At 45.9% G+C, this 14,958-nt stretch overlaps 1 protein-coding gene across 2 annotated transcripts in view; it reads left to right on the top strand.

Moving 5' to 3' along the window:
• Window positions 1-14,958, top strand: part of LOC148139665 (uncharacterized) — a 481,109-nt gene that overhangs the window by 454,432 nt on the left and 11,719 nt on the right. For both annotated transcript variants that reach the window (XR_015753566.1, XM_087980802.1), the window contains one exon: window positions 14,658-14,787. Coding sequence is in view for 1 of the 2 variants with exons in the window: in XM_087980802.1 (XP_087836928.1) it covers window positions 14,658-14,787 (130 nt within the window). In the remaining variant the exon portion in view is untranslated. The remainder of the gene's footprint in view (window positions 1-14,657; window positions 14,788-14,958) is intronic.

Genomic DNA, 14,958 nt, shown 5'->3' with positions numbered 1-14,958 from the left:
TGTGAACTCTGACACCGTACACTTGATCCTCAACTCCAAAACACTTGTGTAAATTATAAACAGTTGTAGTACCAACAGTAATCCAAACACCTGTTTATCCCCATTCTTTATTTTTTGTTGGTTAACCGATCCTGTATCAATGATAATTACCCACAATGCCATGCATCTTTACCTTATACAGCAGCCTTTTGTGTGGCACCTTATCGAATACCTTCTGGAAATCCAGATACACCACATCCACCGAGTCTGCCTTGTCCAACGCGCTCGTCGTATCTTCAAATAATTTCAGTAAATGTGTTATATATGACCTGCCTTTCATGAATCCATGCTATGTCTGCTCAATGAGACAATTTCTACCCAGATATCTCACCACTACTTCCTTGAGAGATTCAAGCATTTTCTCCACTAAAGAAGTTACGCTAACGGGTCCTTTTTGAAAAATAGTGGCACCACATTGGCAGCTTCCATTCTGTCAAAACCATCCCAGAATCCAACAAATTTTAGTGAATTTTCACGAGTTGTATTAGCTATTCCACCCGCCCCCCCCCCCCCCCCCTCCTCCCTGGGATCTTTCCCTGGGATGCATTCCATCAAGGCCAGGAGACCCATCTACCTTTAGGCTGTTATCTTTCCCAATATAAACTCTTTACTGTCCTCATCTGCCATTGCCTCTATAGGCCTGCGACGATGAGAGTACATAGACAGTATGTTCCTGTTAAAGCCAAGGCTAGTAGGTGTAGAGAATGCTGCCTGTCGAGAGAAGTTGAAGGCCTGGTCATGAAAATGAAGGAGGGATATGGCAGGTACAGACAGCTGGGTTTGTGTGACTCCCTAGAGGAGTGTAGGGTCAGTTGGAGTATACTCGAGGTAAACCACGAGGGCAAAAATGGGACATGAGATAGCTTTAGGAAATAGGTTTAAGGAGAATCCAAAGTGATTGTACAAATACACTAAGGACAAACGAGTAACCAGGCAGAGAATAGGTACCCACAAAAATCATCAAGGCTTGCCGTGGAACCGCAGGAGGTGGGAGAGATTATATGAGATTATTTTACTGAAAGAGGATGTGGCAGCTAGAGTGTTTGGAGAAATAAATAGTGATAACGTGATAAGTGTCCATATTACAGAGGAGGGGGTACTGGATGTCTTAAACGGTAGCAAGGTGGAATAATCCCTGGGACCTGCTCAGGTGTAACCCAGAACTTTGTGGGAATCTAAGGAAGTGTTTGCTGGACCCCTCGCTGAGATATTTGTGTCATTGATAGTCACAGGTGAGGTGCTGGAAGATGGGCGCAATTATTTGAGAAAGGTGGGAAGGAAAGGCCAGGGAACAATAGACCAGTGAGCCTGAAATCAGTGGCACAGAAGTTGTTGGATGTGATTCTCGGAGACATGATTTACATGTAATTGGAAAGGCAAGAAGTGATGAGGGAGAGGCAGCATGGCTTTGTATATGGAAGTCACTGACTTGGACTCCAGGAAGACACAAGGTTCTACATAACAGACCGGTTAGCAAGTTTGAGACTGTAGAATACAGGGAGGACTAGCTATTTAGATACAGAATTGTCTAGAAGGTCATAGAGATGTATAACATGGAAACAGACCCTTCAGTCCGTACTGTCCATGCCAACAACTTACCCAACCCAACAACTGTGTGAGAAATATGCTGTCAGGATGGGTGCTGGGTCCACTGCTTTTTGTCATTTATATCAATGGTTTCTATGTGAATATATGAGGTATGGTTAGTAGGTTTACACTAGACACCAAAATTGGAGGTGTAATGGACAGTGAAGACGTTTACCTCCGTACATTGGGACTTCAATCAAATGGGCTAAGGGGTGACAGATGGGTTTAATTTAGATAAATATGAGGTTCTGCATTTTGGAAAAGCAAATCAGAGCAGGGCTTGTCCACTAAATGAGGAGGTCTTGGGGTGTGTTGCTGAACAAAGAGACCTTGGAATGCAGGTTCACACTTCCTTGAAAGTGGAATCTTAGGTAGGCTAGTGAAGAAGGTGTTTTGTATTGAGTATAGGAGTTGCGACATTATTTTGGGGCTGTACAGGGCATTGATTCAGCTACTTCTCGAATTCTGCTTTCAGTCCTGGTCTCCCCGCTATAGGAATGATGTTGTGAAACGTGAAAGGATTCAGAAAAGATGCACAAAGATGTTGCCAGGGTTGAGAGTTTGAGATATAGGGAGAGGCTGAATTGGCTGGGGCTGTTTTCCCTGGGGCATCGCATGCTGAGAGGTGACCTCAGTGGTTGATACACTCGTGAGGGACATGGTGAGGGTGAACAGCCAGGGTCATTTTTCCCACGTTAGGTGGGTCCAAAACCAGAGAGCACAGGCTTACGTTGTGAGGGAAAAGATTTAAAAGGGATGTGAGGGGCAATGTTTTCAAGCTGAACATGGTATGTGTACGGAATGAGCTGCCAGAGAAAGTGTGGAGGCTGGTACAATTGCAACATTTAAAAGGCATCTGATTGGATATGTGATCAGGCAAGTTTGAGAAGGATATGAGCCAAGTCCTGGCAAATGGGATGAGATTAATTTAGGATATCTGGTGGACATGGACAAGTTGGATCAAGGGGTCAGTTTCTGTGCTGTACATTTCTATGACATTAATAAATTAAAATTAAGATCGGTTTCTCTTTTATGGAGAGTAAGCAGAAGGTCAGAAAATTCTCCTTGGAGCTGAGAAGGTTAAGCAGTGATTTCAACGAGGAGCAGAATTGTTTCCAGGAAGTTTAATTTACAGAGAGACAGCATGAGAAATTATTAACATTGTCACAATTTTTATGAACTACTTTCAGGTAACTGCCAAATAATGCAGGGTAAAAACGTGAAGATTATTTTACTCAGTAAGTTCTGAGCATCTGGAACAGTTTGATTGACAGCTGGATGCAGATTCAGTAGTTATTGTCAAAACAAATTTGCAATTTTCCTTTTTAAAGGAAGGATTTGGAGGGCTATGTCCAAATGGAAGGTGAGTTGGGATAGACTGGCACCATCTCCAGAGGGAGAGTGTACAGCCCCATTGGACTGAATAGCCCCCAGCCCCTGTGCTCTGAGATACTGTCCCATTCACTGTGAATGATGAAGCTCATCACAGGGCAGAGCCATAGACATGTACAGCATGAAAACACACTCTTTGGTTAAACTGGTATACGCCGACCAGATATCCCAACCTAATCTAGACCCATTTGCCAACACTTGGCACATATCCCTCTACTCCCTTACTATTCATATACCCATCCAGATGTCAAATGGTATAATTGTACCAACCTCCCCCACTTCCCGAGAGAAGATTCCATCCATGCACCAACTCCAGTATGAAAGAAATTGCCCCTCAGATCCATTTTAAATCTTTCCCTTCTCATCTTAAACCTATGCCCTCTCGCTCTGGACTCCTGCATCCCAGGGAAGAGACCTTGTCTATTTATTCTATCCATGCCCCTCATGATTTAATAAACCTTTGAGGTCACCCCTCAGCCTCTGATGCACCTGGGAGGATAACACCACTTATGTCACAATGGAGCCTGGCTGATTGACACAGCTTCAGACCAATAGGACAGTTGGCGTGATCCTCCAGCCAATGGGAGTGAATGAGGGGTGGGTCCAGCGGGCCAACACATGACCATCAGCTTTGCAAGCGCAGTGTTACTGTGAGGGGTCTCAGTGAGTGTGAAGGGACTGGGAGGGTTGATTTGCAATGTTTCAGTCTGCTAGACCTGAAAAAAATACTCGGGGTAAATTAAAACCAAAAGAACTGCGGATGCTGTAAATAACACACAACAACCAGAAGGTACTGGAAAAGCACAGCAGATCTGACAGCATCTTGAAGAGAAATCAGTTTGCATTTTGGATCCGGTGACCCTACCTCAGGTACTGATATTACTGAGAAAAAACTATTGGTTTATATGGAGAAGGTAGGGGTTAAGGAGTAAATGATAGGTGGGGATAGAGTCCAAAGAGAGAGAGAGAGAGAGGAGCAGTTGGACAAAGGAGTGGATATCAACCTGGCTGGGGAAGGGTAAATAGCTGTTTATGGGTACTGTTATTGGCTAACCATAGCTAGTGTGTAATAGCAGGCTATGTAATAACAAGGCCTGATATGTGGGGTAGGGGGCAAAGAAACTAGAACGTGGGAGAGTTCAGGACCTAAAATGATTGAATTCGATGTTGAAGACAGAGGATTGCAGGGTCCCCGAGTGGGAGATGAGGTGTTGTTCTTCCAGCTTGCTTTAAAGTTTGGCGCTGGAAAAGCACAGCAATTCAGGCAGCATCCAAAGAGCAGGAGAATCGACATATTGGGCATATAAGCACTTCATCAGAAATGTGGGAGTGGGGGAAGCGGGCTGAGAGATAAATAGGGAGGGGTGTGTGGGGTTGGGGGGAAGGGAGCTAGGAAGAGACTAGGTAGAGGTAGATGGGGTCGTGGTGAGAGGGTGGAATGGATAATTGAGAAGGAAGATGGACAGGTGGGACAGTTCAAGATGCCAGTGCCGAGTTGGAGGGTTGAATCTGTGATAAGGTGGGGGAGAGGAAATGAGGAAACCTTGATGCCATGTGGTTGATAAGTTCCAAGGTAGAAGATGAGGTGTTGGGTGGCTCTGATTTGGGGGTGGATGACACCCAGGAATTGCATGTCCTTGGCAGCGTGGTGGCAGAGGGGGGTAGCTGAAGTGGTTGGCCACAGGGCGGTGGGGTTGATTGGTGCATGTTCCCTGAAATATTCCACAAGTTGGCATCCTGACTCCCCACTGTAGAGGAGACCACATCGAGAGCAAAGGACACAAAAAGTGAGGTGTTTGGATGTGCAGGTTAATCTCTGTTGGATGTGGGAGGATCCTGTGGTGCCTTGGATGGAGGTGAGGGGGGAGGTGTGGGCACAGGTGGCAAGTGAAGGTGCTGGGAGTGGAGGATAATTTGGTGCGTCGCATGGATCTAATGAGGAAGTCACAGAGGGAATGGTCTCTGGAAAGCTGAAAGGGGTGGGGAGGGAAATATATCTCTGGTGGTGAGGTCTGAGTGTAGTTGGTGGAAATGGCAGATGATGATGCATTGGATCTGGGTGGAAGGTGAGGACTAGGGGGATTCCACCTTGTTGCAGTTGGAGGTGCCAAGGGCAGTGGTGTGGGAAGTGGAGGAGATACACGGGAGGGGAAATTGCAGTCCTTGAAATCGGAGACCATTTGGTATGTTCTGAAGTGTTCTGCCAGCTTGCATCAAGCTTCACTGGAACACTGCAGTAAGCATGAGACAGAGATGTTGGCCTGGGAACAGTCTTGTGTGTTAAGGTGGGGGGAAACTGGATGCTCCGGGTCTTTTTTGCAACAGAACGTAGATCATCAGCCGCCATTTCCACCACCGCTACTGAGATGCTACCAGGTTCCTGTCTCCTCCATTGACAGCTTTCCGCCCTCCCAGCCGGATCGTTATCCACTCTTTTGTCTTTCCAAATGTTCCAGTCTCTCTTTGGGCTCTGTCCCCACCTATTATTTACTCCTTAACCCTTATCTCCTGTAGTCCAAAGATGTGCAGGTTAGGAGAATTGGCCCAGCTAAATTTCCCGTAGTGTTCAGGGATGTGCATTAGTCCGGGGAAATGGTGAGAAATAGTGTAGGGGAATGGGTCTGGGTGGGTGTGGAATTGTTGGGCCGAAGGGCCTGTTTCCTGTGGGGATTCTAATTTTCCCAGCTGCCATCGGTTCTGAGGAAGGGTCACTGGACTCGTGATGACCCTTGGTGTGTGCAGGAGGAGGAAACGGGAAAGGGGAGAGTGGCAGCAGAAACTGGCTGAAATGTATCAGTGTAGACTGGGAGGGTTTAATTATACTCTGTGCAGGTCGTTAGTCAGAATTAGAAACTCCTGGTCCCACGTTTGCAGCAAAGTGGAAGATGGCTTGGGCCTCAGGCAGTGAGAGGTGCTGGGTTATGGCTGCCATCTTTATCTGGGGCCAAGGTACAGCAAGGAGCATGCACGTGTCCTCTTCCTGGGTGGGGCGGTGCGATTTGAAGAGGAGCATCAAACACATACCAAGAGAAGTGTTCGCCTTCACTATTCATCTTGCACTGACTATGAGCTTTGTTTTGTGAATTCATTTTATAGGATATTAATTGAGAATAATTGAGACTGTGATCTCAAAAGCAAGTTTCTACAGTCCACAGAGTCATCATGACCTAAATATCATTGGCATTTAACTGTGGAACAAGAAAGGTTTGTCTGTTCTGTCTGTGGGAAAATATTTTTAATATTTTTGTCAAGCAAAAAGCAGAACGATGTTCAGGTTCATGGTTGGATCACCCTTTGGGTATGTGTTTAATTCTTGGCCCTGCAGCTGTGGAAGGAGGTATTGGCCTGAGAGAGAGCACAGATTTATCCATATTACACCTCGTCTCTTTGCAGGAACTGTCAGATTTAGTCCCAATCATCCACTTTATGATGTTAACCTGTAAACTCCCTACTTCCAATTCCCTGCAAATTTCTCATTGAAATTCGTTGTGGACTCAAATTCCAGCACCATTTCAGGTGGAACGTTCCAGATTCTGACAACTGTCTGTTCATTCAGAAACTGCTGAAGTCTATGTTGACTCTGGGGATACAAAGGGCTGAATTGAAAGATGAGATGCTTTCCTGAGCTCCCATTGAGATGCATTGGAACAGTACAGGAGGCTGAGGGCAGTGTAGGTGTGAAAATGAAAATGACAGGGCTGCACTGTGAGGGCTGCTTGGATCAATGAGAGTGTTTTGGAGTTGGATGTAAACAGAGTGAGGTGAGACAGGGAGAAGGTGAAGCTGAAACTCCGTTTTACTTCAGGCCATTCAGAAATGCACAGTCCCAATGGGAATAGCCAATTTGTCAGTGATACGTGCGGAGTGTTTAAGTTTTTAAAAGTACAACAGATCAGCTTAAGTAAAGGTTTTTTTTAGTATAATGGGCATGTTTGAAGTGAAGGAAGGTTGCTCACTCATTTAAATTCTCTTAATGGGAGTAACTAGATGAATGCAGTGAGATGTTGTTACAGGAGACCTCAGACCCGTGGTGTGCTCCTCTTGCACAATGTGGGACATAAGGGATGCTTCCAGTGTCCGTGACGGCTATGTGTGCAGGCAGTGTGTCCATCTGCAGCTACTGAGAAACTGTTTTTCAGACCAGGAGCTGAGAGTGGACTCACTGTGGAGCAATACTGAGGATGTTATGGACAGCACGGTTAGTGAGTTAGTCACACTGCAGGGGAGAGTTGCACAGGCAGAAAGGGAATGGGTGACCATCAGATCAAGTAAAAGGCTCAGGAAGGAAGTGCAGGACTCCCCAGTGATCATTCCCCTTCTCAAACAGATATTGTGCACCGCTTGGGAATCTATAAGGTTGGGAACAGGTGGGGTGGTCTCTCAGGGGAAATCAGCAACAGCCAGGTTCATGACACCACAGATAGCTCCGCTGCACAGAACAGGAGGAGGGAGAATACCAGAGCTATAGTGACAGGGGATCCACTAGTCAGGGTCAGAGACAGGCGTGTCTTTGGCCACAGATATGAATCAAGGACAGTGGAATTGAACCCAGGTCCATTTATTGATAAATGCACAGACCAATAAAGGTCAGCGTCCCAAATGCAACCTTCAGCACTTGGTCACCCTCAAGCTCTACTTTCCAGGGACTATGCACTTGTTCTGAGCTCTTCAGAGGGATTGAAGGAGACAGGGAGAAAACAGGAACAGGGTTGTGCTGCAGTTCTATAAAATAACTGTCTCCCTCGCCTGTCGGTTTCTCCCCCCGCCTCGGTCTCCCACACCCCATCGTGCCTCCACCCCCACCGCAGGGAAAAGACCTTGTGTATTTACCCTATCCATGCCCCTTCTGATTTTATAAACCTCTATAAGGTCACCCATCAGCATCTGACACTCCAGGGAAAACGGTGTATTCAGCCTCTCCCTGTAGCTCAAATCCTCCAACCCTGGCAACATGCTTGTAATACTATTCTGGCCACTTTCAAGTTTCACAATATTGTTTTGATAGGAAGGAGACCAGAATTGCATACAATATTCCAAGAGTGACCTAACCAATGTCCTGTAGAGCCGCAACATGACCTCCCAACTCCTGTACTCGGTACTCTGACCAATAAAGGAAAGCATACTAAACACCTTCTTCACTATCCTATCTACCTGCGATTGCTTTCAAGGAGCTGTGAACCTGCATTCCAAGGTCTCTTTGTTCAGGAACACTTCCGAGGACTATACCATTAAGTGTATACACCCTGCTACTATTTGTTTTTCCAAAATGAAGCACCTCACATTTATCTAAATTAAACTCTAACTGCCAGTCCTCAGCACATTGGACCCTCTGATCAAGATCCTGTTGTAATCTGAGGTAAGCCTCTTCACTGTCCACTACACCTCCAATTTTGGTGTCATCTTACTAATACTTCCTATATTCACGTCCAAATCATTTATATAAATGATGAAAATTAGTGGATCCAGCACCAATACTTTGTGGCACTCCACTGGTCACAGGTCTCCAACCTGAAAAGCAACCTTCCACCACCACCCTCTGTCTTCTACCTTTGAGCCAGTTTTGTATCCAAATGGCTAGTTCTCTCTATCTTCCTCGAGATCTAACCTTGCTAACCAGTCTCCCATGGAACACCTTGTTGTGCACCTTACTGAAGTCCATGTAGATCGTTTCCACCGCTTTGCCCTCATCAATCCTCTTTATTACTTCTTCAAAAAAGTTGACTCATGTTCATGAGAGGTGATTGTTCACACACAAAGCCGTTATTAATACCCAGGACATTGGGGTCTGCGTCACCCAATTATAGGCGTTAATATTCTGGATAAAGTTCATGTACACCAGCTTTGTGTTAGTGACTGTGTCTTGAATCTTATTAATATCACCAATGCCGCTTAGTTCCTTTTGAAAGGCAGTCCCTTCCGTCTGCTCTGTCTCCTCCATCCCCACCGTAGACAGTAAGTGGGAGGAGCTCATGGAGTTTCCATGTGAGTGAGACTGAGAAAATCTTCCCTTCATTCCACTACCCCACCAGGAAACGGTGGTAGTGTCCTTACCTCTGAACCACGAGGTTTGGGTTCAAAGTTGAGTAACAGCATCTTTGAAGAGGCTGATTGGAAAACATGCCCAAGCTCCCAACTGTCCCTGCCTGAGCCTCCAAACAGAATCTTCCTGTAGTTTCTCTCCTGTCAGTTTCTCCCATTGCTCAGTTTGTCCAGGATCCCCTCCTGCTGCTGCACTGCTCCTGTCCCTCACTGAGCTGTCCATCCCCCAGTGTCCTCCACATTCATTCATTGTTTACAATCCCATTGTCCCAGTCCTCCAGCCCTGCCCCCTCCACCCTATTGGGCAGCGGATGCTGTCAATCACCCAGGCTCCTGTGTGGTCTGGAGCATGCTCTGTAGGAGTGCCTAGATTCTGGATTAGTGGTGCTGGAAGAGCACAGCAATTCAGGCAGCATCCGAGGACAGGCCTCGGATTTTGCCTGTCCTCGGATGCTGCCTGAATTGTTGTGCTCTTCCAGCACCACTCATCCAGAATCTGGTTTCCAGCATCTGCAGTCATTGTTTTTACCTCTGTAGGAGGGGCAACCAGTGCACGGGCGCAGTGCTGGCCAATTGTTGACGTATGTGCAGTATGAGTCAGTGCCAGGGAGGGAGGCTGTGGGTGTGTGGGATTAATCTGTCATTGGCTGCTCCCTCCCTTCCTCCCTCTGAGATTAGGACCCAGGGGAATGGTCCCAGCCCTGGTATCGTGACAAGTGGTCGGAGTATCAGTGGGGGGAGCATTTTGCAGAAAGTTATCAGAACTCGTGTGAAGATTCAGGAATGTTATGGAAAGGACCAAGGATGGGCCAGCAATTAAAGTTCTAATTTGGTTCATTTTAGTTCAACCAGATATGATTTGGCCAGTGTGTGCAGGCTGGTTCTTGTCAGAGGTTCCGTGTTGGGGGAAATAAATAAGAGATTCCAGATTGGGGGAAAAAAATCAGTTTGGGTCTGACCAGGAAGGAAACCCTGGGAAGTGGGAGGAGGACACACCAACACCCAGGAGGCTCCGAGTCAGAGTCATAGACTTGATTAGATTAGATTTCCTACAGTGTGGAAACAAGCCCTTCGGCCCAACCAGTCCACACCGACCGCCGGAAGAGTAACCCACCCAGACCCATTTCCCATGGCCGATTCACCTGACCTGCACATCTTTGGATTGTGGGAGGAAACCGGAGCACCCGGAGGAAATCCACGCAGACACGGGGAGAATGTGCGAATTCCACACACACAGTCACCCAAGGCTGGAATCGAACCTGGGACCCTAGTGCTGTGGGGCAGCAGTGCCATCGTGCCACCCCTTTTTTTTGGTTCTTAGCCTGCAGGCAGGAGCTAGGAAGCTGAAATCAAAAAGAGGAGAGAGAGTGTGAGAACTGGGTGTGGAGGAAAGGAGTGAGGAGATTGGTTTGGTCTTCAGTTAACAAGAGAGAGAAATTGAGAGACTGAGATTTAAAGCTTTGGGGCAACAAGGAAACTACAATTTAATACTATAATTGTCTTATAAAGATCCACCCGGTATTAACGGTGGTATCTTGTTTTCTCTGTACGGTACTGAAATGGCGGATTTCCAGATGTGAAATTCAGATTGAATTTCATGTTCAGTTTTGATAGTTACTTGATCCATGCCGATCTGAATATCATTGGCCTTTTCATGTGGAAGGAAAGGTGTGTATTCTGTCCGTGGGCGAATATTTCAAATATCACTGTGACTGGAAAAAAATACTGAGGTACAGCCAAGTCCATGTTAGTGTGGTGACTGTGGAGAGAGATTTCATTTGTTTTTAAAAGTCTGAAAAACATGGCACATTTCCCAGGAACAATTAAGCTACAGATTTGTTTTGTATGAGGACAAGGTTTTAATTAACGAAGCAACCAGAAAGAGACAAGGATACCTGCACCATGGAACAAACGATGAAAACGGGATTGTTGGAAAGGAGTTAATTATAGATCATGGATTGTAATCCATTGACGTTGTCACGTCGGTTCCAGCGCCGTGGGGAAATCCTGGAAATGTGATGGATGTAATGTAGGTTTCAGTTATTAAACTGTAAAAAGTGCAGAAGAAATTTACAAGGGTTTTTGCCCACGCTCAGGGGTCTGAGTTATAGGAAGAGGTTGGACAAGCGAGGATTTTTTTTTGTTTGTTTAGAGCAGAGGAAACAGAAGGGGGGATCTTTTCTCGAAGTCTATAAGACAATGAGAGGCATGGGTAAGGTGAATGCACTCAGTCTTTTGCCCAGTGAATCAAGGACTGGAAAGCATCAGTTTAAGGTTATAGGAGAAAGACTGAAAGGGAAGCTGAGGGGCAACTGTTTTACACAGAGGGTGGTATGTATATGGACTGAGCTGCCAGTGGAAGTGGTTGAGGTGGGTACATTAACAAAATGTAAAAAAAAAACATTTGGACAAACACATGGATAGGAAAGGTTCAGAAGCATATTGGCCAAGTGCATGGAATTCGGGTTTACGTAGATGGACATTTTGGCCGGAATGGGCCAGTTTGGGCCAAAGAGCCAGCCTCTGCTGTAGGATGCTCTGACTCCAAGTATATTGACTATTTCTCCTGCTATCTCTGGTAGCACCCTGGGATATATTTCATCTGAGCAAGGAGACTTGTCTACCTTTAGCTCCATTAGCTTGCCCAGTTCTAACGCTTTCGTGATGATGGTTGTTTCTTGCTCCTCACCTTCCTCAGTTTCCTTATCAATTACTGGCATGTTCTTCGTATCCTCCACTGTGAATACTGACTGCTGTGTACTCATATTCCTGAACCCTGCTGGATAGGAATAACTAGGTACAGAACTCTGAGAGGTCTTCTTTGAGTCTTTATTGATGAAACATGGCAGTTACCTGGATAGTGTACATGCAGAACACCTCCAGGCAGCATCAGGTGACTCCCCGCCTGTCCGATGTGCCGCTCCCATTCTTATACCTTTGTGGTTTGTGACTTTGAATGGGTGCTGTCTCTCAAAATTATCTCCAAGGCAACGGCAGTTAAAAAGTCGAGTTCAGCTCAACACTTTGTGGTTAAATCACATACCTCTACCCCACACCCCAGGTATCTGACAGGCACTTCAGTTTCAGTGGGGCTGTCTGTCAGGATTCTGATGTGGAAGAACTGGTGTTGGAGCGGGGTGGGCAAAGTTAAAAACCACACATCACCAAGTTGTACTTCCAAATAAACCTGTTGGACTATAAGCTTTTGGAGTGTGCTGTGAGTTTTAACTTGATCAGGATTATCTCTATGTTAACAGTTAAGTGCTTCAACAATTACAGAGGCCATATGTTCCCCACATAATAGGTTCCCCTCTAGCAGTGTAAAATGCTATTCTGGCCCTGGGAATAGCTACTCAATCCCATCTAGCTTTCTGTGGATCTTTTAAGTTTTTCTTATCTCCAAGTTTCTCTGTGGTCTTTGCCAATTTGGATGCCTTCTGTTTCAATTTGATAAACTCCCTTATTTCCTTAGCCACCCATGGCAGATTACTCATTTTCCTGCAGTCCTCCCTTTTCACTGATATATACTTTTGCTGAGCAGTTTGAAAAATTCTTTGATATTCCTCCACTGTCTGTCTGTCAATTGTCCCACCCTAAAGTCTTGGCTTCCAGTCTACATTAGCCAACTCCTGCCTCATCCTATTGTAGGTCTCCTTTGTTTAAGCACAGGATCTTGGGATTGGATTTAATCTTCCTGCTTTTCTTCTGAATTCTAAATTCAGCCATACTTAACACAAGTCTTTTATCAGATTACGAAGTGAGGCGATGTTACCTGGGTGTTTTGGTTTTCATTTTCAGAGTCCTTCGCTTTGTGATTAATTATAGGATAGATATTCAAAACAGAGTATTCTGGACTGTGTGCATGTACTACACAGTCTAAAACCATAAATCACTGTCTCCCCTCAGTTTACCTGATTTGGAAATGCCGGTGTTGGACTGGGGTGAACAAAATTTTAAAAATCACACAACGCCAGGTATAGTCCAACAGGTTTAATTGGAAGCACACTAGCTTTCGGAGTGTCGCTCCTTCATCATGATCCAATTAAACCTGTTGGACTATAACCTGTTGTTGTGTGATTTTTAACTCACCTCAGTTTAAAATTGCAAGATCGTTATCTCCCACATACTTCCTCACTATCTAAGTTTGGAACGCTAATCCACCTGACTATCCTGCTTTTTCCAAAAATCTCCTTTGGTGAAGGTGGTGAGTTTTGGATTCAGCTTTCCAGTTATAAGAAGGAGAAAGTGAGGACTGCAGATGCTGGAGATCAGAGCTGAAAATGTGTTGCTGGAAAAGCGCAGCAGGTCAGGCAACATCCAGTGAACAGGAGAATCGACGTTTCGGGCATAAGCCCTTCTTCAGGAATGAGGAAAGTTTGTCCAGCAGGCTAAGATAAAAGGTAGGTAGGAGAGACTTGGGGGAGGGGCGTCGGAAATGTGATAGGTGGAAAGAGGTCAAGGTGAGGGTGATAGGTCAGACTGGGGTGGCGGCGGCGAGATCAGGAATAAGATTGCAGGTTAGGAAGGCGGTGCTGAATTCGATGGATTTGACTGAGACAAGGTGGGGGGAGGGGAAATGAGGTGAATGTGGCTGAAGAGCTTCTGTGCAGAGGAGATGACCTGGGGATGCAGTGAGAGAGGGACTCACTGAAATCTTTGTAGAGGGAGGAAGAGAGCTTCTTCAAGGAAGGCATCCTTGTAAGAGGATTCGCAGTAGGTTGAAGTCTTTGAGGAGAAAGTGAGGACTGCAGATGCTGGAGATGTGTTGCTGGAAAAGCGCAGCAGGTCAGGCAGCATCCAGGGAACAAGAGAATAGACGTAAGAAGATAAGCCCTGGGCACAGGAGAGGCAATGCAGCCCTTCCAACCAGCTCCACCATTTAATATGGTGATGATTGAGCTCACCTCGGTCTCAGCTGGATTTTCCTGCCTGTTCTCTCTCATCCTTCAACTCATTGCAAATTCAACATCTGTATCTCTTCAGTAAATTTGCTCATTGTCCTGGCATCCACTGCATTTTGAATAGGGCATTCCACAGATTCACAGCACTTTGAGATAAATACATTCTTCTTCATGAGAAAAGAATAGAATCCCTACAGTGCAGAAACAGGGTATTCATCCATGGAGTCCACACCAACCCGATAATGAGCATCCCATTCAGACTCACCCATTTCCTGTATTTCCCATGGTTAATAGCTTAACCTGCACAGGCATGGACACTGGGGGAATTTAGCATAGCCAATCCACTTAACCTGCACATCTTTTGACTGAGAAATGAAACTGGAGCACCAAGAGGAAACTCGCACAGACACGGGGAGAACGTGTAAACTCCACACAGTTGCCTAAGGCTGGAATCAAATCCAGGTCCCTGACGCTGTGAGTCAGCAATGCTAACCATTGTGCCACCTCTGCTTAAAATCATCTCCTCCTATTAACCTCCCCATGCCCCAGTTGGCTGAATCTATATTCCTTACGTCAGAAAATCAGGTTGTGGAAGCAGATGTCACAGTAAAACCCAGTGACGGTCCATATATTCTGTGTGTCTGAATGGGGATCCTACACACAACACCCTCCAGTTCACACTTTTCATTTTCTTTCCAGAGATATGACTCCAATGGCTTCATGGGGACTACAACTCCCACAATCCCTGAAGCAGGGACCACACGTGTGTGGGGAAACCCGGCACTGTACATGTATAGAATGTGGGCGGGTTTTGGAGCATGTGCTTTGGGTAAGTATACTTTGCGGAAAGTATTTCACACTGTGATTGGCTGGAGGAAGAATGCATCTGCTTATAGTATTGATCAGTTGGGGGGTCAAAGTGTCACCACACCCATGGAGGACCATTCTCTATCCCCAATTCATTGTAATAGTGGGAATCAACTAATGGGAAACAAAGAAG

This window comes from Chiloscyllium plagiosum, unplaced genomic scaffold, assembly GCF_037043375.1.
Source record: "Chiloscyllium plagiosum isolate Xiang-an unplaced genomic scaffold, Cpla_swu_hap1 HiC_scaffold_38, whole genome shotgun sequence".
Lineage (NCBI taxonomy): Eukaryota > Metazoa > Chordata > Chondrichthyes > Orectolobiformes > Hemiscylliidae > Chiloscyllium > Chiloscyllium plagiosum.
The sequence above is the reverse complement of the archived record's forward strand: the minus strand, read 5'-3'. Positions and strand labels throughout refer to the sequence as shown.